Source organism: Falco peregrinus, chromosome Z (genome assembly GCF_023634155.1).
Source record: "Falco peregrinus isolate bFalPer1 chromosome Z, bFalPer1.pri, whole genome shotgun sequence".
Classification (NCBI taxonomy): domain Eukaryota; kingdom Metazoa; phylum Chordata; class Aves; order Falconiformes; family Falconidae; genus Falco; species Falco peregrinus.
The window spans coordinates 29,180,757-29,202,515 of NC_073739.1; the positions used below are offsets into that span (position 1 = coordinate 29,180,757).

The 21,759-nt window shown below is 39.0% G+C and overlaps 1 protein-coding gene across 2 annotated transcripts; it reads left to right on the plus strand.

Moving 5' to 3' along the window:
* The first annotated feature begins 6,210 nt into the window (after positions 1 to 6,210).
* On the plus strand, positions 6,211 to 21,027 carry RIOK2 (RIO kinase 2). 2 transcript variants are annotated; one of them, XM_055791242.1, is made up of 10 exons: positions 6,211 to 6,631; positions 7,446 to 7,584; positions 8,506 to 8,622; positions 9,569 to 9,744; positions 11,403 to 11,491; positions 13,108 to 13,299; positions 13,704 to 13,796; positions 14,741 to 15,277; positions 16,251 to 16,335; positions 20,711 to 21,027. In XM_055791242.1, exons 1-10 carry the CDS (start codon positions 6,566 to 6,568, stop codon positions 20,870 to 20,872), a joined length of 1,656 nt encoding a protein of 551 aa, XP_055647217.1. In that variant the 5' UTR covers positions 6,211 to 6,565; the 3' UTR covers positions 20,873 to 21,027. The 2 variants fall into 2 exon arrangements, with proteins under 2 accessions (XP_055647217.1, XP_055647218.1); XM_055791243.1 differs by having other exon boundaries at positions 6,213 to 6,631; positions 14,741 to 15,268.
* Positions 21,028 to 21,759: the final 732 nt, after the last annotated feature.

A 21,759-nucleotide genomic window follows, 5' to 3' on the forward strand; every position in this document is an offset into this window, starting at 1 on the left:
CTGGCCACGCAAATTGTTGGGATTTTGAATAAACATAGAAGTCATTAGTGAGAATCATTTGGAGCCCTAAAGTCGCAAAAAGTATTTTTCTTCTTTTACTTTCTGATGGTTTAGCATTATCAGGAGCCCCTAAAGACTAAGAAAGCATTAATAACACTGATTAAAGAAGAGGAAGGGAGGAGGGTAGCCATGGCTCTGAAATTATTTGTTATTAAAATGTATTGGGAAAAAAAATAAAGATTCATAAGAGCTTCTGAAATCTACCATTTCTGCTAATGTTATTATGTATTCTGATGTATTTAAAGTCTCCTTATGATTCTTCATTAAGACAATAAAGTGTGTTTTCCCTACACTCATTCTTTCTTAAAACGCTCTGGTTGGTGTTTGTAGATGCAGCTCATGTATTATGTATTGCCTTCTACATATATTAGTAAGATTGCACCAAAAAAGCAGGGAATAAATTAGGAAACTAAAAGACAAGCTACAGTCAACACGAACTGTCAGGGAAAATGAAAATGGCCAAGCTTTACAGCACAGATTAGCTGTTATTGCCTGACAAAAAAAGTATTCAAGCAGATAGTATTATCGATTTGTTAACAAGTTAAGATTGATTGACTTTATTTGTTTGATTATTTGATTTTATAGATTTTATAGAATAGAAATATAGAAGGATAAAAATATATTTTGAGGAAACTTACAATTGTTTAGTAAAAGCTGCTATGAGACCCTCTGTACATCCTGTACCAAGGCCAGAAAAATGGGCTGGAATCATTGTTGAAACTTAGGTAATAATTTAGGGTTTGAGAGGTTTCTTTGTATCTGACCAGTCTTCTGTATGTAGAAAGTGTATTGAGATGTCGGAATATGAGATTAATGGAAATTGGGAAGAGTCGACTGGAACAGCTTGTAGTTGCCTGCCAAGAAACCATGAACTTTTAGTAAAAGGTAATTCCGGCAGGGGGAGATCACGACCACTGACTCATGTACCACCTACCCAAATCGTACCCCAGACCCATTTCTGGACCTTTCTAAGCTCTACTGCGCAGAATTGGATATGGGAGGAGAATATATTAATGATTTATGGAAAATATTATGATTATGTATGAATATTTAATGAATATGTATGAATAAGTTCTATATATGGTATCTGATTTTGAAGCTCGGTGTGCGTTGATCGTGAGAGGACTCGCTCACGCACCCGGCCATTAATAAAGAAGTGTCTGCTTATCTACATCACATTGGTGTCGATAAGTTTTTCATTCCGAGATTTCGGTAACAATAGTATCTGTAACAAGGTTAGAGTCCAAGATATATCGTCAACAGTACATAAGTAACAAATGAAACCAGAATATTTTCTAACTAAAACTAAGTCCTTACTGCTTCCAAAATACACTGCTAGGCTCCATTGAGATTAAATACTGCCTCTCTGGAAATCTACTTAGGGTCTAGAAAGAAACTCTTTTTTTAAGTATTTTATCCAACCTCTAACAACTTCATCAGTAGGCAGGCAGGGAACCTGCAAACCAAAGAATTACAGCTTCCAGTTTAAGTTTTCACAATAAGGTTTTCAGAGTTCTCATTCCATCACAGCCTGCCACTTCGCCATGTCCAGGAGAGAGCTCTACTCCCTTTCTTCCTTTGCTTTCTTCCTTTGGTTTTATTCCAACTCTGAACAAAAATGCACTAGCTTGAAATTCTCCCCTCACTTTGATCAAACAAGGAAAGTAGTATTAAGGATTATTCCAACGTTTCCCCTTTAATTCATACACCAAAGCTCTTAACAAGGGAGTCTTAGAGACTAGCTTCCTCAACACCCATGTGTACTGCAGGATAGCCATTCAAATCAGGAAAAGGCTCCTTCCTTTTCAGAACGACAAACAGGGATTTCAATGACAAAGAAAAATCTCTCCTAAAGAATCGTCAGATGATTTCATCATTTTGCTTACAGAACCACAGAAAACAGTCCATGACTGGACTGCATCAATTTGTACCTAGCTCTGACTGCTACACACCTTAAGTTAGCACCATCCAGTCTGCAGTAAGCTCCGCTAAGGGGCTGCTGCCTGCAAAAGGGAGACTGCATTTTAACGCTTCTAAACATACTATTATATCTAAGACTTGTTAGAAGAAATTTCTCAGCAAACACCAGAAACTAGTTCAGAAAGTGAGCCAAGCTTTCAGATGTCAAGCTTATCCCTGTGACTTAGATCAGTATCACCATAATTAGGCAGAACAGGGAAGCTTGGACTCCTGTGGAAAGAAACCCTCACCAAGATACTTCATGAGCACTAAGCTTCACACACTACTTGCCATAAGCATTAAAATAATGGTGTGATTTTTCAGCCCTACAGATTTAACAATGAAGAGCCTGAATAGCTGACTAAATAGATACTTTGGGAAAGATTTAAGAGTATTAAACATTCTACATCATTCAATTAGAACTGAAAAGCCCCTGTATTATCTTTTCTGAAAACATACATTGCCCTGCTTTAACAGTGTTTCAGGAGGCTATTCTCAGCCATCAGCAAGGAATGGATCACAGCTAGACCTCACACATACTGGATATGCTACAACTCTGATGCAAAGTGAGCTGTTTGACCATCAACTAAGGTTCATGAAGTGACCAAACACTTGCTTAACAAGTGCCAAACGCTGATCTGAAATTCCAGCTATATACATGTAGGTAAAACACAGCCATCACTGTGGGCTCCTTACCCATACATAAATCGCTTTTTCTCTTTATAGTAATTCAGACATATTGGCATTATCTAAACCAGAAACTGTAACACTACCACAATCTATCCCCTAAAGAGTTATTGCTAATTTTCATTTGAAAAGGGACACCTGCAGCAATAAACTCATAAGCATTCATATCTATCTTGTGAACAGTAGTTTTCCAAAACTGCTATGAAAGAGTCTACTATATGAACTGCACTGTTCAAATGTTGCATTTAACTAGAGCTTTTGGGGATTTGTAAAACTACCTTCAGAAAGGAATGTGCAGAATTTGTACACCTGGCATAAACTCTGCTATTCATTAGAGAAGTTTTGAAAAATACCAGGTTGTTTTTTTTCTACCCCCACACTGATCATTCATACACATATACACACAAATATAAGTTAAAGTTAAAAAGATTAAAAAAGGCAACATGATCTTAGAAATATATTGACCAGCCAAAAATAACTGTATTTTTACAGTCCTCATTAATTTTGTTACATCAGTGCAGGCTTGTAGAGAACATTCTTTTTTCATGGTTATGAACTTGAGCTCACAAGCAATTTCTAAGAAAGATTCTTTTTTTTAACTGTTTATCCTGAAAATTTAACATCTCAGTTTACAAGTTCAACTTTCAAGGGGCCTCCTTTTAAGTCCAGAACACATTTGTGCTATAAAGAAGTGATTCTATATTAAGAATATGCAACAAGATCTGCTGCAGTTAGAATCTAAAGCATAGTAGCAGTGGGTCATACTAGAGACAGCCTGGAGGAAAAATTTTAAAGCTACTATTCCTTGTTAAAGGCCATGAATATGAAGTTCTGCATGGGAGTATTATTAGTATTATTATTATAATACTATATTCAAACAGCTGGTCTCTTAATTAATTAATTGTACAGTGGTTTAATGTCCTCTTCTTTTTGTCTCGAGATAGCTCATTTGGAAACTCACCTTCCAGTCACATGTTCCTGGTGTTTCTAGCATACAGATTTTATAGAACTACCTCATCTTCCAAGGCTTGCCAGCAAACTTTGTAGAAGAAATGCCAAACAGGAAATCAGGATACACTATTCTTCATCATGTCATATGAGAACATGGATGAAATAATACTAAAAAAACACCCAAAAAAACCCCAAAAAACCCTGAGTCAAAGCAAAACATACAGGCCCTCCCCCCCAAAAAAAACAAAACCTCCACACTGAAATGCGTTACTGACATTCATTAATGGCCAACAAATCATAGAACCCTAGACTCATTTAGGTAGGGAAAGACCCTTAAGATAAAGTCCATCCATAAACCTAACACTGCCAAGTCCACCACTGAACTGTGTCCTTAAGCACCACATCTACCCATATTTTAAATACTTCCAGGGATGGTGAGTCAACCACTTCCCTGGGCAGCCTGTTCCAGTGCTTGACAACCCTTTTAGTGAAGAATTTTTTCCTCATAGCAAATCTAAGTCTTCCCTGGCACAACTTGAGACCATTTCCTCTTGTCCTATCACTTGTTATCACATGTTGAAGAGACTGACACCCACCTCACCACAATCTCAGGTGAGTGTGCTCTTCTCCACACCAAAAAACTCCAGTTCCATCTACTGCTCCTTATAAGACTTGTTCCCTAGACCCTTCACCAGCCTCTTATGCTTTTTCAATGTTTTCCTGAAAGTGTACTACTAATATTGAGGAAACAAATATACTGAATGTGTCCTCTTTACACTGTGTTTCACTGAGTGCCAACTTAAAACATTGAGAATGGTTAGGTGTCCCACACGTTGATTATATTACTCCTGTTTATTCCTCCACAGACTCCTTATAGCAGGAAAGCCTAACCTACATGAGAGATCACAGAAGAACACTTCTGCCATAACACCTGGCACTGGTGCAGGAGGAGTTCGGTTTTGCCTCTTCTTTTCCACAGCCCAACCACCATGAGCAGCAGCTTGTGGTCGGGAGCCATGGATCCAGGTAGCGCACGATGCTATCAAGCAGTCCTGACTACCTGAGCACTGCCAGGCTCTACCTTGTAGCTGACAGCTCTGCACGCCTGCATGCTGGCCAAGCCCTGCAAGCAAGGTGGCACAGTGACAGCAGTAACAGAGACAAAGAACAAAAAGTCTTTGAGACATGGAATGAATAAAGTACAACAACCCCAAATAATTCTGTTTGAATGCAGGTACAGAACAACAGCTGATCAACTGTAAGTATTTACCACCTCTCTCCATCAGAAACTATAAAGTAACTGCTGCAGGGCTCATTAGATGTTGAGCAACAGTGAACTGACTCCTCCAGAGGTACCTGAAACGTGCAGCTGATTAGCAGAACTAACTACTTATTCCATGGTAAAATATAATACTTTGAAAGGTACAGATAACACAAGTGAAATAGATATGTGGATATGGAACCGGGGTTTGTGGAGGTTAGAGAGATGAGGATACTGTAGCAGAAAGTTAGAATCAGGCTCTGGTTTCAGTAGAGGTAATAGTGATCAGGAGTCTGGTGGAAGGCCCATACCCACTCGATGAGGCTAAAGTACCCATCAGACTGCTGTACAGAATTTCGACACACCACATGCCGTTCCTCCGCATGATCTGTTGTCCTCAGCACCCTGAGAGCACCGTGTCACAGGCCAGCACATTGCATGCAGAAATTATTTCACATCTTTATATAGGATTTCTGCTTGTACTTCTGGCAACTCACTGCAAGGAAAACAGACAAAAACACATAGATCCTCTAGCATTGTGAAAACTTTTCTTAAGGATACTTGAATAGTAACATCTTTCTAACTGGCCATTTCAGAAATGTCTAAAAAGAAAAAAAAAAAAAAAAAAAGGGGGGGGGCGGCAGTGCATATTTGATAGCAGTTACAGACAGCTTAAGTTCTGAAAGTAAAAAAAAGTATCAAGGGTTTACTGGTTTAAGACAACAGAAAGATACCCTTTCCACCAAACACCTTGAGAAAAAATCTGACAAATGTAGTAGGCGAGTTCACCAGGGGCATTTTCATCACACGTAACTACATGACAAAGCGACTGAGGAAAGCGTGTCTCGTTCCTCCGTACTGCTACCGAATACAATTAATTAACCCTCCCTCTGCAGCCCGGTACACATTACGGTGCAGGTACCCACAAGGCTGTGGAAGCGTTTCCTTCCCCAGGCAGGAAACGCGAGCTCGGACCGCCGACTCCCCCTCGGAGGGGCTGCGACGGGGCAAGACCACCCGCACCGGCCAGCGAGGGACTACGGGCCCCCTCGGTCCGAGCACCCCCGCGCCTCCCGCGGCCCCGCCCCCACGCACAGCGCCGCGCGCACGGCGCAGGCGCACACCGAGCGGCCGCCGCGCGCCGCCCGACCCGCCGGCAGCTCCCCGCCCGCCGAGCCCGGACCTTGCGGACGGCGGCGGGGGGGCCGAAGGGGCCGGAGGGGCCGGAGGGGCGGGGCGCGGGTCCCTCTCCGCGGCTGGGCCGGCCAGGGACGCGCCGCGGGCGGCTTTGGCTGCGCGGCTTCGGGTGTCGCTTCTGTTTCTGGGGAGCCGGTCTTGGCAGATGCACAGGGCACCCAACTAATTCACAGCAGAGAGGGAGGACAAGGCAGTGTCGGACTAAAGGCTTGCTCTGACTCCACTGTCAGTCCGTAATGACTCGGGCACGAATGAGGCACGCAAAGGTTCAGCCGAGGCAGCTGCCAGGACCCAAGCACGCCGCACCCCGGCCCGGCGGGGCTGGCCGCCGCCGTGCGAGTTCCGCGCATGCGCCGGGGTGGTGCGGCGGGCGGGCGTGTTCCCGCGCGGCCCCGCTCTCCGGGCGAACCGGGCTGTCGGCGCCGCTAGCGTGTGCCGGCCGCAGCCGTCATGGGGAAGCTGAACGTGGTGATGCTTCGGTACCTCTCCAAGGAGCACTTCAGGGTCCTGACAGCGGTGAGCCGGCGGAGAGGCCTGGCTGGGAGGACGGGCGAGCGGGGGGAGGGGAGGCGGCCTGCCTGGCCCAGCCCTGCCCGTGGAGTTCCGCGTGGCGGTTGGCTAGGGCGGGGCGGGCGCACTCCGCGCGCGGATGGGAGACCGGGTCGTTTGCGTCGCAGACGGCAGCGGAAGAAAGGCTGCGGGGGAATGGGGCCGGTTTGCGTTACCGCCGCCTCCCCTGGGGTCCGATGTTGGTGTTTGCCGTAGGGTGGGCCCAGCTCGCGTTCTCCCCTTCGGCCGGCCGGCTCGGGATAGCTGACGGCGGAGCGGTCGCTGGGGCTGTCCAGATGGTGGCCGCCCGGCAAGGTACGGTCGCCAGTTTCTCTGCACGTGCTGGTGGCTTTTGGCACCTTGTCTAAGGAGGAGGGAGCAGAGGTTTGCCAGTGTGCGGCCTGGTGCCTTGCCTAGCTGCGTGGCCGCACCAGCTGGGCTGTCTTGCCTGTCCCGGCAGCGGGGTCCTGGCAGGAGGGCGAAGGGAGCGTGGCCGTTTGAGTGCGAGAAAATCATCTGGTCTGAGAAAAGCAGACCTGTGCGTTCATCTGCTGCTGCAACCGAACTCTAATCGGCCATTCATTTTCGGGCCGGTACTATAGAAGTTTCAAGGCAGAATTATACAAGGGACAGCAAGGGGCAGTGGTGTGTATTAAAAAGTTTGGGTAAGTCACAGAAAAAGTAATAGTGCATCCATAAAAAGTGATTTTAGTCTCAAGTGGGATCTTATTTCATTGTTGAACACAGGGGCTAACGAAGCTATTTTTATTTGGTCTTTTAGGTGGAAATGGGCATGAAGAACCATGAAATAGTTCCTGCTAGCTTAATTGCTTCCATTGCCAGCCTTAAACATGGTGGTTGTAATAAAATTTTGAGGGAGTTGGTGAAGCACAGACTTCTAGCTTATGAACGAACTAAAAGTGAGTTTGAATTTTATGTTGGGCTCTCACTCATTCTGTCCCCAATGCCCTCACAGTGGTACTTGCAGAAGTACCACAGCTTGGCACGTATGAGCAGCCAGAGCACTTACTAGCTTTGTGTTCTCTTGAACCTGCCCTGGGAATATGGATTTGTGCAGACCAAATGTTGTAGCTGTCTGCTGAATTCTCATGTCTATGAAGATGACAGGCAGAAAAGAGATGAACAGTTAACTTTCTGTATTGCTTAGTCACAAAAGCCGTGAAAAATGAAAGAAACATCAGTTAAGGCAATATTCAAATGCATACAGGAATCAACCCAAATTAGTTACAGTCATGTAGTACACAAACTGGAGCAGACTGCAAACACTTTGTATGTTTCACCCCCACCAAACAACTACTCAAGTAGCTTTTATTCCCTGTCATGTGACAGGTAGTAGTTGTGCAGGCTTTTCCCCATTTCCTTCAGCCTTTTAGTTGCATCTAGCTTTGCAAACATACTGTACAAGTTTGCAGGAAATTCATATCCTTTTTGTCTCGGTTCTTCATAGCATTAAGAGTTGCTGTAGATTACCACAACAATCCTATGTCCCTGATGCATCTCCTATATGTGTATCTTCCAAAATGCTCCTTGGGTTTTCCCAGGCTATTTAAAGTACTGCCATTGCCTCTATTAGAGGGGCTAAGAGCATGTCTTGTCTTTTGCCCAGTTGTCAATTTTCATAAAACTTACAGGAGTTCAAACATCTTTACCATTCTTTCCTGTCGGGCTGATATTAGCCGATGGGTGAAATACTACTTGAGTGCTGTGTACTGTAAGCTGAAACAAGAAACAAGACTAAATTGAGACTTACTTTAAATGCAGTAGAATTAATTAATTTAATTAATGAGGAATTAAATGTTTTGTATTTTATTCTTGACTAGCTGTCCAGGGTTATCGGTTAACAAATGCAGGATATGATTACCTTGCTTTGAAAACTCTGTCTTCCCGACAAGTTATACATTCTGTTGGAAACCAGATGGGTGTTGGCAAAGAATCAGGTAACTAAAAAACCCCATTTTTAATAATTTCTTTAAGCAAACACAGCTGTAATGCTGCACATGTTTTGCTAGAAACTAGGTAAGTTTTCTTCTGGATGGTCACATCAGTTAATCTGTCAAACACCAAGATTTATGTTTCACTTGTTCAAATGTTGTGTGAGGCTTCTGGCTGCATTTGAATGTTTCTTCACAAGAGTGTCATTCTACTTTGACAGTTTTGTTGATTCTTAGTTCATCGCTTAAAAAGTTGCTTTGTAGGCAGATGCTATTTGTCCCATGCTTTGTAGAGTTTTGAACCATTTTAGCAAAAAGGTAATTTCAGTTTTTTCATCCCACTTTATGGTAAAGTAAGATAGGGTCAAAACTATTGGAGTGCTGTGTTGGTTCCTCTTATGTTCATGTAGATTGTAATGTGACGCAGCACATAACTTGTGAAATTGGATAGTGAGAAGGGGTTTATTGGAACAAATGGTAGAAATGAAACATGAGCTGTCTGTTAACGCTGTTTAAAGTGAGAGGCTGGTCCCTTTGAGTTGTCTATCCACACAATAGAAAGAAGGCGGCTCTTCCAGATTGTGATTAATAAGAACACCAGCATCTGCCATAGATTTCGCTCAAGGATAGCTTATATTTGTTCTTTGCTGTGCAGATAGCCTGGGGATGTTAACCCGAGCATGGGAACCTTAAGATCTCCTAATCTGACAGATGTTTCAGATCACATCAGTATTTCTTCTAGTGGAGTACCATAATCTCTAACAATAATTTCTTCTCTTTATGATCTCTTAGTATGCAATATGTTAATTTAGCTGTCTTTACTAACTGTAGGAGAACTTGCCATGCCAGATACAGTAATTGTGAGAAGTGAAGTAGCAGACCTTAATGCTGCAGTTTTCATCAGATCCTACCTAGCTTGTTAGATTTAGAGCTATGCTATTATGTCTTCTAGATATTTACATTGTTGCAAATGAAGAGGAGCAACAGTTTGCATTGAAATTACATAGGCTTGGAAGAACTTCTTTTCGCAGTCTGAAAAATAAACGTGACTACCACAAGCACAGACATAAAATGTCATGGCTGTATTTATCCCGGCTGGCAGCAATGAAGGAGTTTGCATATATGAAGGTGGGTGACCATTCACACACTAGCAGCAATGGTGTAATAGACTGAAGATACTTTCCAGACTGTCTTTTGATTATTTCATATTTACAGTAGTGGTAGGATTTACACTTCTTTTGTTTGTTTTTTTTCCTCCCCTAACAGACTTACAGTATTATGTTTCAGAGAATTTCAATGCTATGTATTTTGTATGCTTTTTAGTGGCAAAATGAAGCTTTGCCTTGGAAGTCCCTTGCAACAGAAACAGGTGCCATGAGAGAAATTCAAATTATTTTTTTTATTTATGGATAGATAATTTATGTATCACCAGTGCTGCTGTTTTTCCTTCAAAATCTATTGCATAAGCTTGCAGAAACACCTTAAAAAGTAAGGAAATTTACAGTTTCTTGTCAGAATAACTCTTTCCAGAATTACTCTTGTCAGAATTATTATTACCCAGCTGTCATTTTTAAAAAATAATTTACTTATTTTTTAATTTACCATGCTTTCAGTTGTTGCTGTGCTGTTGAAGCAAATCTTTCTGTCCAGACTGGTGTTCTGACCTGAAAAGGCACATTTTGTTCTATACTGTGCAAGAAGATTTCATTTCCAAGTATATATTGCTACTCTGAGTACTAGATTTTTTGACCTTTAAAAAAATGCAGATGTTATAAAGTAATTAAAAGTTGACAGTGGAAAACTAGTCATTTACAAAAAACTAGTTTTCCCTTCTCCTTTTGTGCTATTTAACAGTACCATATACATTAAATATTATTTTCTTGTTTCTCTTAAAAAAACTCAGTGGGTTCTACCAGTGGCCTCCACAGAGGAAGAAGGAACTATTACCATCATTTAGAACCTCTGTATTGGTCCAGTTGTTCTAACTGGTAAAGCATGATGTGGTCAGAATTTGAAGGAATATGATCATGGGGGCTAATTTCCTTGAAAAGAGAGTTGAGAGAGCATTAATTGCATTCTGAAAAGCGATGATAGTTTAATTTTAAAGTAACAAAAGCTATATTTATGTTGCCTTAACTTAGACCTCTATCTAAGAAAAAATCACTAGTAACAGAAGAATGAGTAAAAAGTGAATGAACCCATAAAGAAGTTGAGTGGATCAAGTGAATGACTAAATTTGAGTTGGAAAAGGCGAACAGTAGAGCTTCAAAATATTCTCCCTTTGGTTAATCTTTAATTGGTGTAATACTGGTTTTTAATATTTAAGAATGAACTATCGTCTTACAGCAACTGATTGTAGAGTAACTAGTTAGGCAGAACTATATTGGCAGCAGCTTAGTGTGAAGTATTTTTCTAATTCCTGACAACCTGTTTCCAGTTACCTGCTATTGGTTACTTGGGCTAGCAGACCAAGTATGATTCTGTCACTCTTCATTCTGCTGTGTTTTTCTTCCAGGTGCACAATAATTAAGCTGTTGACAATATAGCAGTGCACTTACTGTTTAAACTTACAGATTTTATTTGTCTTCGCAGTCAGAGTTATGTTACGTATATGTTATGACATATTCCTTCATAAGCATGTGATTTGAAGTTTCCAGTTAGCATTTGAGTAATGTATGCTGCTTCCATGGTAATATTTATTGCTTATATTTGACGGGAATTTGTCAATATAGTAATGTTTTCTTAACTATTTAATTTCAATTTTTCAACGTATTGTCTGTTTCCAGGCTTTGCATGACAGAAAATTTCCTGTTCCAAAACCTGTGGACTACAACAGGCATGCAGTTGTTATGGAGCTCATTGATGGCTATCCTTTGTAAGTACTGTTGCTTGAATTCCCTACGTTGTAGAAATCCTAACAATGTTAGGTTCAGTAAGGTTAAAGGATTAGGGTTTTTCCCTTGTCATGTAAGTGAATTCTGACTTCACCATGCTGCATAATGCTCTCTAGCCCACAATCACTAGCACTCTACTTAATAAGATAAGCAAGGTTATAATTTATTTATACAGAGAAATAAGTTTTTTTCTTAGTCCAAAGAAACTGGTGAAATAGACTGATTTTTTTTAAGTAAGGAATACACCAAAAGAGCAGTGTGACAAAAGGTAGTAATGCAACTGTTTTCTGCACAGAAATCACATATTTGATATGTTATTGGTTATATACAGTATTGAATACAGTATCATTCATGTTCTGAGCTTCAGTTTTTGATCCTTACAGTGGTGATTCTGGTAAGATTATAACTATTTTAGAACTTCTGCTCAGTTTACATTGAATACTGTGTGTCCTGGTCTCATCTGGGACAGAGTTAGTTTTCTTCTTAGTAGCTACTGCAGTGCAGTGGTTTGGATTTCGTGTGAGACTTCAGTTCCTCAGGCCTTGTTAGCCAAAAGGATGGAGGGACACAAGGAACTGGGAGGGGACACAGCCAGGACAGCTGACTTGAACTAGCCAAAGGGGTATTCCATACCATGGGATGTCACGCCCGGTATATATGCCTGGGGGGCTGGCCGGGGTGGGTGGGTCATTGCTCCGGGACTGGGGACTGGCTGGGCATCGGTCGGCGGGTGCTGAGCAGGTGCATTGTGTGCCACGTGTTCCTTTCCACCTTCCCCTCTGGATTTTATTCTTTCCCTTCCCCTTTTCATTATAACTGTTATTGTCATCATTGTTATTATTGTTCTTTCATTTTTATTCTGTTTCAATTATTAAATTGTTCTTATCTCAACCCTCAGGTTTTGCATTCCTTTCCAACTCTCCTCCCCATCCCTCCGGGTGAGGGGGGAGTGAGCGAGGGTTAAACCACAACACTGCTTTTTTACTTGTTTTGTTTCTAAAGGCCAGATGATTTGTATTTTGCCACTTAAGGTACATTGCTTTCTCAGGTATATGTTCAGGAATGCTTTAAGCTTTTTTTTTTTTAAATTTCTTTTTTCCTAACAGTGTAGAAAATAAGAATTTCTAAAAGAAAATGTTATGAGGCATCTGAATTTGAATACAGGAAGACCTAGTTCCTACTGAGACCATAAAATTACCTAAACCAGGAGAAGCATAAAAATTTATGGATCTGTTATTTAAATTATGTATTACGATATGGTTCCTGCTGGCAGACAGTAAGCATAAATTGAGATTTAGCCTTATAAGGAGACATTTTGTCCCATTGAGGACAGTGAGGCAGTGGTACAGGGTACTTGGAGAGGGTTGCACAGGCTCTCTTCATCCCTAGAATTTTTCAAGCCCGAACTATATAAAGCCCTGAGTCATCTGATCTGATCTCAAAGTTGACTGAGCTTGGAGGAGAGTATTGGACTAGAGACTTGAGGACCTTTTTAACTTTAATTACTCTGGCATTCTGTCACATGTATTTCATATACTTTGCTTGTATTTCTAAATCAAGTTTTTCAATGTTCAGGATATTTTATTTATATTTTCAGGTGCCAGGTGCACCACGTGGAAGATCCTGCCTCTGTCTACAGTGAATTAATGGATCTGATTGTAAATCTTGCCAATCATGGTTTGATTCATGGTGATTTCAATGAATTTAATCTCATATTGGATAATGATGACCATGTCACTATGATTGATTTCCCTCAGATGGTATCAACATCACATGCAAATGCTGAATGGTAGGTTCAAATTTAAAGATTTTTGTCAAAGTAAATCTGACAAATGCTGATGACAGCAAATAGTCAACTATGATTGTTTCCATAGTCCTGTTTCTGATTCTTTTTCTACCATTGTTGTCATGCAGCACAAAAAAATGTTCCAAATGTAATTTGATTTATGAATGAGTAGAAATGTCTCTTTAGGCTAAATATGTAATTAATTCCTTCTGAGAGAGAATGACATTAAGAAGTGCTTGGAAGTATACTGCATGCAATTTGTCTCCCTAGCTTTTGCCTTGTGATCACTAATAGGAATGATTTTAAAATAAAATCAGCAAAAGACAAGATACAGGTTACAAGTTTGTCACTGCAGTAGAATTCATTACCTTGATTTTATGTCTGTACACTTCTGTATTTCTTTACAGGTATTTTGACAGAGATGTTAACTGTATTAAGGAGTTCTTTAAGAAACGTTTCAACTATGAGAGTGAGGTCTTCCCAGCATTCAAAGACATCAGGTAGAAACTGCCAGATAAATTTGAGTTGTCCTGTTTATGATGGTGTTGTGAGAAAAATGGATGCCTGTGAAAAGTGGCTGTAGAAGAACTAAAAAAAAAAGTAGGCCCAACTATGCAATTTTAAATTATATTTTTGTCATTTCTATTGTGTTTTATTCAACCAAAGTTACTGTAAGTGGTTTCCAAAAGCTAAAGTGTGCTTTAAAATACAGTACTGCCTCCTTTGTCTTTCTTCTTGCTGCTGAGGAAGAGAGACCAGTCTAAAAGCTTGATTTGAATGGTAAATATCTAGGAAATTTTAGCAGGGATGCAGAATTAGTTTCTTCTACTTCTGAAAGCCTATTTTATAGTTCTAGTATATCAAGAATTAATTTGGGTTTCAATTTTAAATTTATTTTTAAAATGCTGGTAAATATGGTGACTGCCTCTTCAAGTATTATTATGCTGAAAGTTTTCTTCCTAATTTTTTTGTCCCTTTTGAAAAACAAAGTAAGTTTTCACTTAAGACTGAAGCTGTTGCAATGAAAAGGACCTTGTTTCATTCCGATCCCTGTTCCAAAGGGCTACCACACTTGAATCAGTCTCTCTGTGTCATATGTACCCTTTATTCTTCTGTTTGCTCAACATAATCTGAGCTTAAAGCCAAACTGTATTCCTGCAAAAATAAAATAATTTCCTATAAATAAATAAACAAATAAATACTGGTTATGGAGATGGAATCATCTATTGTAGTCATTTGCTTTTGTGATGTCACATTCTGTTAATACTTTTTTCTGAAGCTCAGCTCTACCATGTGGTGTTCTGTGTGTTTCACGAAAGTATATCCTCTTTGTTAATAGTATGGGTAATTACAGTCCAGCTTGATTAGTATTTTTAATCCAAAATGTAGAATATTGGTAGCTTGATGATTTAGCATATTAAAACAAAATGCAATTCTTTCACAGGAGAGAGTGTTCTCTTGATAGAGAGATCGCTGCCAGCGGCTATACAAAAGAAATGCTAGAAGATGATGACCTGCTTTACCCACCAGGTTCTGATGAGGATGATAATACAACAGAGATATCAGAATTTGTAGAAGATGCTGAGAATAAGCTCAACTTCTTCACCAAAGATAAAGACAACTATGAAGACTTCATGTCTGAAATGGGTTATTTGTCTGAAAGCAGAACCTGTGACAACTTTATGTATGTCAATGAGGAGGCTGATACAACTGAAAGTAGTGAAAATACACAAAGGCTGAGTATGTCAAAGTTGAGTTCAGCCTTAGAAGTTGTTGAAGGGCAAGCTATGCTTCAGAAATCTGGTGAAGATGCAGAGAGTTCTGCAATTGCTTTTTTTAAGGGCAAAAGCATAACTGAAAACGCTGCTGAAGTCAAAAATCACACAGGACAAGAGGAGTGCTGTAATGATGAGGAGAATGAAGATAAATGCCCTGATCTGGTTGACTTGTCAACTTTAAATGAGAAATTCAGGCATTACAGGTAAAGGTTCATATTTCCTATCTAGGAGTGTGATTCCTCCCCTCCCCCCAGTAAATGTGAATCTTTCAAGTAGACTGAAAAGGACCTCTTCAGCTACCCTTGTTTAAATTGAAGACTAAAAATTCAATTTATTTTGAAAACATTGCCGTGAATATCTTTCCTCTTGGTCTTAATGGTAGATAACGTGTTGATTGGTACTATATATGTAAAGCTTCACATGTAATGTGCAACAAATCTTAAACAGCTAGACAACTGAAGTATCTGATGGGGTAACTGGTCTTGCATTTAATTCGTAGAGCAACCTATTTTCTGTGGTGGATTTTTTTTCTTTTTCTCTATTTCAGTTAGTATTAGTAGTGAAGGAGTACTTGACGGTAAGATACTGCTTCTAAATAACTTTTATGAGTAAGTTTGTAATTTGAATATCTCAAAGCCAAATTATTCTGCTGCTCACTCTGCTGAAATTAGCAAGAACAAGCTCCTTGGAATATATTGTTCCAATATATTGTACTCTGTGGTGTTCTAGCCTTTAATTCCTTTCCTGACATACTTGGAAATTCCTGCTTACCTTCAGGCTAGCCCCTTGTACATGAAAATTTGCCAGCCCAGCACACACCTGGAGGCATATACCAAGCTCATACTCGTCCTCATCTGCTTTTGCTTTGTAGTGAAATGACATGTCAAAACATTTTGTAGAATCTGAAGTATTTTTTTTTTTTAGTGTTCTGAAGCTTCTTTTCATGTGCTTGGTATACACGCGGCTATTGTGCAACGAATTCTTCCTTTGATAAAAAGCTGGTTTTAAACAACTAATGTTGATATTCAGAACATAAATGTTTTGTAGTATTTGCATGTTTTGTTGTGAGTTTTCAGGTTATATATAAAATATGGTGCTTATAGAGGCAAAAGATGTTTGTTTTGCTAGTGGAATAAAGAATAAGTAAAGAATAAAAAATTGATTTACGTATTTCAGAAGTGAAGAGAGTGCTGAGCACAGAACAAGGACTAAAAGTATCTCATCGGTCAGAAGTGCTGGGAGCTGTTCAACCATTCCACCGGTAAATATTATTGTTACTATGTTACTATCTAGTCTGTTCAGACCATGTTAAATTGCACATAGCTGTTAGTATGTATTTGTAAAAATGTTCTCTAGTCTCTGTAAGAAGACTTGTTACCATGTACCTCTCTAGTTTCCATGTCTACAGAAAAATAGGACTGATACTTCTGGAATTGTTTACAGGTAATGATTTCCAGCACTTCCTTTCATGTGCTGCTCTTTGTTCTTTCACCAAAGCTCCACATCATATTAAAAGCTCTCATTTAGCCAAAGCAGGCTAATGTATGTTAATGTGTGTTAACACACAACATATAATCAATTAATTCATTTCAGTTGCTAGCCATAATTAATATTTTTTATTTTAAAATCGGATGCTTGAGGCAAGATTTAATTTGGCCTTTTTCACCTGTCATCTTAGAGATTTCTTCGTACTCTTTTCTGAAATATTTATATGAACTCACTTCAGTAGTTACTTCTTTGGCAACATGAATAAATTTTACTTTCTGCATTATTGTCTTATTCTTCAACCCAGCACTGCTCATTAGTCGGTGTGGCTACCTCTGTCATATTTTTTAAAGTGCCTTTTCCTTTTAAAGGGAAGAAAGTCCAGTGTTCTTCATTAATTCTTGTACAAAACAGGTAGAAACTTCTTTCAGCTGACAGCTGATCCATGAGGCATTTTTTTAATTAGGGCAGACTACATACTTGACCTTGTGAATACGTGCCTATGTTCAGTCTCATTTTCATTTGCAGTGAGGAGCAGAACTCCGAAAAATCTTGTTTGGGGAATGTGTTGGTGTAGTTTCAACTCTTTCATGATAAATATGTACTTTTCCAATTTGTACCTTTTCAAAGCATTTCTATTGCCTAATTAGAGCATTTGCCCTAGAAATACTGCATCTGAAATGTCTAGTGCTGGCAAGTGTGTTTTGTTTGGTTTTTTTTTCCCTTGTTAGACTTTTATCTTCCTAATTTACAGTCTTTTCAGTCTACTACTTATTGCTTTGGTACTCTTCTAACAAAGGCTTTGCTACTGGCCTGTTAGATGATGTGTTATTTTGTGAATCAGCCTTGTTTTACATAAGGTACCTGTCAGTGGCTGTAATATTCATGGAACAGTTGACTGCTTTACTCTTTCATGTTTGGATTATATTTTGTTTTTTAAGATAAGTATTTTAAAGATACACCAATAACCAATAAAGTTACATGTGTAAATAAATGTGAAGGAACAGCATGTTTAAATCTCTTCTAAGTCATTTTTTTACAGGACTTTATGCAAGAAAAAAGCCTCAACTTTGACCTTTGTCATCACAGTTCTTATTCTAGGGGATGATGCTGTGTTTTCTTAAGGAGACAAAGAGTTAGGTTAAAACTGTGGAATGAAGTAAACAAGAGCCAGGATGACCTGCAGGAATTCCTAGTTTCTGGTCCATGCATTTTTATTTTTTTTTTGAGTTTGCTAATTTAAGTGTACAAGATTTGGAAGAAAAAAAAAATTAGTGCTGCTGAGTCCTACAAAGGAAATTACTTGAAACTGTACTCCTGTACCCCACTGAGTGGTATCAGTGGCTGTTACGTGGATATAGAAACCTTTTAGAGTATTTAGAGAATGTGTGTTTATTCCATAGACAGACACGGAATGTGTTAAAAATATGTAAATTATGTGTGCATACTTAATTTTCTATTGTAAAAGTAAGATAAAAACACTTTAGCAGAAAAGGTTTCAAGAGGTTCAGCCACACAAAAAACTTTATCCTGCATCAATTTACCTTGCATAATGATCACTTACATGTTTTCATGCTGAGTAAAGTAACATTTCTGACAATTGCTGAATCTTCATTTTGAGTGTTAGAACTAGTGAAGTGATACCTGTAATGAGCTGTTTGTAACAGAAAATAATTACAAAACTAAAAATGCAAAATAATGTCACTGTAGTAAGATCCACTGGGCTGCTTAGAGCTGATGCCTCTTATTGCTGCTAGCATTTATCTGTTGTTTGTGCAGCTTGCTTTCTGTTTGTTGGAGAAAACATACTAAAACATTAGCAGATTTTAAAATTAATCACACAAATTCATATAGGCATATATAAACAATTGTGGCAATAGTAGTAGGTACAGTCATAACTTGGGAGACTGTGCCAGAAAGAGTCATGAATGTTGGAAAATCAGCTATTCCGCATAAAGTAAGGTATCTTTCTGTGCTTGTACAAAGCTTTATATGCATTGTTGTAATTTAATTAGAGGAAACAATTGAATGATGAAAAATTTAAATAATAAAAATGTAAATTCGTTTACTCTGAAGCATTTCTCAGTATTCCTGTTACGATGATGGAAAGATTAGTGAGTCTTTCAATCATGTGCTGTGGTTAAGTAATAGAATTTGGTGAATTTACATTATGGTTACATGTCAAAGACTTCTGGTACCGTCTTGCAAAATTTCTTCTAGCAAGTTTTGTATAAACTAGTCATCTGTCCTGGACCAGAGTAGAAGTAGAGAAGCCTTCTTTCAGGTTCTGCCTATAGAAAAGACAGAATGGCAGGTGCTTTACTGGCAAAAGAAAGACATCAGTGCAACAGTGTAAATTAGTTCTAATAAGTATTTTATTCAGAATAATTAAAATATAATCTATGCTTTTTATTTCAAGGTGCTCGTGGAAGGACGTATCATATCCAGCTGGGGTTTTTTACCCACATTTTGGCAGTTAGCCTGCCTGCTATGTAACTTAGGAAACTACTGTTCAGGTGGTTCCTCAATTATTACAGGATTTCTGCTGAAGTCAGGATTGAGTAATTGGATTCACACATTCCTTGTGTTCCTTTAATTGTATTAGTCACAGCAGTTCTTAAAGAGCATATCTTGCCACAATTATGCTTTCTGGTTCCTGATTTACTCCTGCCAACGTAGTATGTCATATGTCACAGTGAAGTTCAATTGATAGTACAATCAACAAAGCTCAACAAGGCAACTGAAATTGGGGTACCTGTAAAGGAAATGTAATTAGATATTTTTCCTCTTGTCCAGTTATTTGGAAATCAGATCTTTTTATTAAGGACAGATTTGTTCCTTTATATGATTTTTTTTAATGCTTTATTAATTAGAGTAAAAATAAGACACTCCTTAGAGATTTTCAACAAGATATGATTCTGTCATGATTAAATAGTCAGAAAGGTGAAAATAATTTGATTTCTTTTTCTTCCAAGACATGATATGTAAGTATGCGGTCAATACCAGTGCAGCAGTTTGATCTGGGATCATTTTCCAAATGACAAAATCACAGCCACAATCTACTAAATCATGTCTTCATTTTTATTATGGATAGCTATTGCCATTGTTACAGAGACCAGAACTCTGATTGAAAACATGGGTGTAAATAACAGATGAACTGTTCCAGTACTTTTGCTGTAGAGGCATGAGACAGTTCTGACCTTCCAGATATTAACAGGAGAGTGCCTCACCACAACAGGGGAAAACTGGAGGAATTGTAAATCACTCCTGGCCTTTGTTCTTAGCCACATTTGTGGTAAAGTGTTGTTTTCTGTTATAGTCATACTCAGATCTTTGTAATCCAAACTTTTTTCAGAAAAAACAGGGTGCTGAAAGTAATATAGGCATGAACCAAATAATTACTGCAGGACATGAAATGTTCTATTGGTCCTTTTATTTTTTTAAAACTTAAAATAGGACAGTATGTTATCAGCTTTTACATTTTTGAAGAAGACGTGTTTTGCACTGAGAGTGCTGGTCCTTTATGATCCCCATAAGAAAGACACAACTCCATAAGGTATGGTTTAAAATACTATTTACTGTAACTAAGACCATCAGAAGAGAACAGCATAGATAATCCCACACCTCTTAAGATGCTGGGAGCCCTGAGGGTGTTGCATTGAACAGGACTCCCGACACATATGCAGCACACCATACAGACCTTACCCATGGCAGAGAATCTCTCTTTTTAGTCTGTCGAGCTATTTTATGATTTTCTTACAAGGAGACAATTCTGTTCATTATTTCTGTGGTCAGGCTGAACTAAGGTTCACATGAGAACTTCTTGCTGCACTTTTAGATAGAGGCAGGGCCACACAGGTGTGTTTGCCAGTACTGAGCAGGAGCTGACTTGGTTTATCTTACTGGCAGCAGATCTGTGCAGCACAGCACAGCCCTGACGACAACCCTGTACATGCAGCTTACAGCAATACAGCACAGACGGGGCTTGCTTACATAAGTGCTGTGTAGATCACTAACTTCTCAATGTACAGAGGCCTTCTGGTTAGGGTTGTGCATGTTCATGTTAGCACTGAAAATGCGCTATCGTGCCATGTATCAGTACTAAATGATCTCCAAAAAGTCCTGATGCTGAATTTTTTGTTTATTTATAGGAACTGGTGAAACAGAAGATAAAACGTCAGCTGACCAAACATCAAAAGTCTGTTCTGAGACATCGGCTGCAAAAAGGAGAGGCAAATATTTATACCAAACAACGTCGAGAAAATATGCACAACATTAAGTCTAGCTTGGATGCAGCTAGTTTCTGGGGATAATTTGTTAAAGCTTCTATAGAATATGAGAAAACTCATAATGCATACAGTTGAAAGAATTAATAACAAATAATCCTTTTATGTAATGGAGCAATCTCTTCTGCACAACCAGATGTTTTTCTGGAAGTTAATAAACCTCATTCTGCTGGTTCCTGTGATTTTGGTTGGAAGATTTTGGTTTGTGTTTCTGGTTAAAGCCATTGACTGTAACTGAAATTACTCAGTAGTACTGGCTGAAATAATTTTCCAGTAGTATCTTGTTGTAAATCAATTGTATTGTGCTCATTTAGATTAAGAATCTTCTGTTGTGCAGAGGATTCCTTTTAAGAAGGAAGGAAAGGAAAATTTTAAAACCAATTTTTGCAATGAAATCAAATTTAAATTTAGAGTGTTGCCCTCATGTTAGCGATTTGTTTAGTTTAATTAAAAATAAAAATATTAATCTGATGGCCGTTAGTACTCTTTAAGATTTCTCTTCTACCTATATAAACATGAGCAATCCACATGATTAATGTGCATTCTTTGAAGCCAGCAGTTCTTTTCCTTCACTGCAAAATCTCACATACAAGTCTCGCCCTGAAGAATGCGTGATAATAACAGTGCTGTACTGACCTGCAAGCACGCAGATTTTTAGTGTGCCCACACAATTACCAATAAATTTAATTCCTTTATATCTAATAACTTACATGAAGTAATGAGGATTCTGCAACTTCTCTTTTCAGAAATATTACGCTGACTTTTACTATGCTGTATCTTTGGGGTCTGAGGACCTAGAAGAAAACCAAGTATCTTAATTTTTTTTACTATTTTTAAGTGAGGTATGTCTAGCAATAAAATTAAGTGGTATTTATATTTTAAAACAAAATAAACATAACGAGAGAAGTGTTTGT